The 2,796-nt window shown below is 40.5% G+C and overlaps 1 protein-coding gene across 2 annotated transcripts; it reads right to left on the bottom strand.

The window, feature by feature from the left end:
* Positions 1-659: 659 nt before the first annotated feature.
* On the bottom strand, positions 660-2,796 carry LOC120296373. 2 transcript variants are annotated; one of them, XM_039318283.1, is made up of 2 exons: positions 2,230-2,796; positions 660-1,142 (listed from the first exon to the last, which is right to left on the bottom strand). In XM_039318283.1, exons 1-2 carry the CDS (start codon positions 2,703-2,705, stop codon positions 977-979), a joined length of 642 nt encoding a protein of 213 aa, XP_039174217.1. In that variant the 5' UTR covers positions 2,706-2,796; the 3' UTR covers positions 660-976. The 2 variants fall into 2 exon arrangements, with proteins under 2 accessions (XP_039174217.1, XP_039174218.1); XM_039318284.1 differs by having other exon boundaries at positions 660-1,136.

The following is a 2,796-nucleotide window of genomic DNA, read 5'->3' as shown; positions in this document are numbered from 1 at the left end:
TGTACCATTTCATCCTAATCATAACTTCTCATAATCAATATATTTTAGCATTAAAATTTATTGAACCATTAATTAATAAAATCATGTGGGCCACAATAATTCTTACAGTGACTTCCACACTTATCTCCTCCCTCAAGTTACAAGTTTATTCTATTACTATAGAAAATTTGTTATAGAATATCCTATTAACGATTTAGTTAAAAGCATGTTGTCCTCTGAAATCTAAAGTTATCAATCAACCATTACATGTATACGCAATGATATCCGCTATGACTATCACTAAGGTATGAGGTTGGATAACTATTTGAGATTTAGTCTAACTCGTGAATCAATTCAAAAGTCTTCTCCAATGTAATGTGGGACGTGGGGGCATCACAAGTGATTTCGAAGCAATGTCACTTGGATTTACCAAAAAAAAAAAAAAAAAAAAGAACCCTTGCACTTTGGTTTTTTATTTGGTGACCCTATGCTATCAATTTGTTGAAAATAGAATCCCCGATATGGAAGAAGCAAAGGAAATTAGTCTCTGTTCAAAGCAAAGGCCGTGTCTATGATATCACTCCATGGTCACTTTTATTACTTTCTTTCTATTTCTTGTGAAGGAGATTAGTAGTGTTTCCTCCATGATAGTGTAAGATCAAGATAATGAAAATCTGCAGTTTTCTTTATTTAAAAGACTGGTTCCCTAGGAGCCAGCCATGTCTCTGGTATTTACAGAAGTAATGAGGTGGTGGAATCAGGTAGAGAAATACACAGTTTCACACAGTTTTCACTACTACAAGGAAGTTGTTCGGAGATTGCTCTAACATTTCTGAGCTCCACTGAAATGCCAAGAAATGATTTACTTTCAACTCAAGGGGCCACAAGGCAGATCTGGGGTGTAAGGCTTGAATTGTGGCTTCTTAGGCCTTCGGATGTGATCATTTGGTTGAAGCAAGAGACACTTTGTGAACGCGAAAGCACAGGCGGGTTGTCATCATGCCAATAGCCAGAAGTTTCTGTATGTCTTGGTGTTGAGAAGGTAACCTCCATTTTGACCCTTCTTTTGAACCCCAACACAGGTGCACTTGCTGTTCTCTATCAAATACTCTGCCAGGTCTGTCATTCTAGTGCCTATCATCGACCCGCCACGTCTCCTACATCTGTTTGAATTAGAGGAGCTTCAAAGGGCAACAGAACAAGCAATAACAGCAGGGACCATAATAATGACGTCACTGGTTGATCACATCTTTAGCGACAAGCTCCACATATCTTGTGCTTGCATTTGAACGTGCAAAGCATGTGGTTTTGCGGACATAAGATGAAATTTGTGCAATTATTGATAAGCCAGAATCTTCGAAAATGAATCTGAATGTGCATTTCTTATAACCCAATGGGTCCACATCAAGAGAAATGAAGAGAAAGACAAACACAAAAAGAACTGGCAGCTTGAAGAAATTGGATACGTGTGAGCCCCACATTGTTTTCCATTATGATTGTGACTTCTTGCATAGAACATAATTCATATATAAGCATTAACTTTCCATGTATGGCTAAACGGTTTGTGTGCGTCTGTCGGGATTACTGGATTAAAGGGTTCTGATAACCCGTGTTGTAAAAGTAGATGAGCTTAAGTTGTTTATCTTATATGCAAAACAGAAATAGTTACTCGGACAGCAAACTCCGATTGCAATTTGTGGCAGAGTAGTTTACTTAAATCTGGAAGCGTTATTTGCCCTGATTAAATTCTTTTTGAGTCTTGACATTTACGATATCAACTAAATATCCATTGCACTTGCTACCTCAGAAAATCACAACAAATTTAACCCTAGCTGTAATGATCATTTCTCCAAATAAATTGTAATAATGCAACAGACTCAAGAGGTAAAGTACAATAAAGTATAATGCTTTAACAACTGGTGGATGATAGCTTTTCCAATTACTGAACGTATGACAGGGACATATTGATGCGAAGATCTTCATAGTTTACCATAACATTGTATCAGCGTTTGAAAACATGGTTTGAAAGACCAATGGGTCAGTGACCCCATAGAAAGGGTCTAAATTGACATGCAACAAGAGCGTAAAAGAAATCGAAATACATGCCCTTAACCAAATTCAATATGACATTGTAAAGACGGTATAAGCACAAGCAAATTGCACATTATCATCAGCAAAATCGTCTTGGTATCTGCTAAATCTCAAAAGTACCCTAACAATAACATCCAAAAGAGAGACAAATGATCTTACCCTAATATTGCTGTGGAAAAACTCCGGCGCTGCCCCACGATGAGCACGTTGATCTCATGCGATGAGCATTGTGAGAGAATAGCTGAAGCCTTATCCTTATCCCCTTCCAGTTCTACTCTTGCTGTTTGTACCCGAACATTCGGCTGTGCCGCCTCGCACAAATGTTTCATTTCATCAAGAAAATCCACCTCCAATCCCCCACCTCCGCCTCCTTCGCTGCCTCCGTTCTGATCCATGGACGCCCTACGGCTGCTGCCAATTTGGCTATTCCCTGAGGCCACATAGATCGGCCTCTTGAACAGCGTCGAGAGTGTGGTCATCCACGAACTAGGGTTTTCAACGTGGAGGAGGATCAGCTCGTCGCGCTCAACCACCCCATGCGACAAGGTGTATTGGAGCGCAGCAGCCGATTCACGGGTGGGATCTGCGACCACCATGACTTTCCGTGGGGCCGTCGTCGGGGAAACAACTTCCATGGTGGCGGTCGTCTGCCGCCGCTGCTAATACCATCAATAACGCAACAAAAAACTGCGACAACGAGATAGGAGGAGTGCTTTTTTCTTTGGA

The sequence above is a fragment of the Eucalyptus grandis genome, chromosome 7 (genome assembly GCF_016545825.1).
Source record: "Eucalyptus grandis isolate ANBG69807.140 chromosome 7, ASM1654582v1, whole genome shotgun sequence".
Lineage (NCBI taxonomy): Eukaryota > Viridiplantae > Streptophyta > Magnoliopsida > Myrtales > Myrtaceae > Eucalyptus > Eucalyptus grandis.
The sequence above is the reverse complement of the archived record's forward strand: the minus strand, read 5'-3'. Positions and strand labels throughout refer to the sequence as shown.

Excerpts from the sequence above, each read along its gene's own strand:
- LOC120296373 (XM_039318283.1), bottom strand. The coding sequence starts at position 2,705 with ATGGAAGTTGTTTCCCCGACGACGGCCCCACGGAAAGTCATGGTGGTC. Across the intron at positions 1,143-2,229 it reads TTTTCCACAGCAATATTAGG|ATGTAGGAGACGTGGCGGGT; the intron begins GTAAGATCATTT and ends TAATTCAAACAG.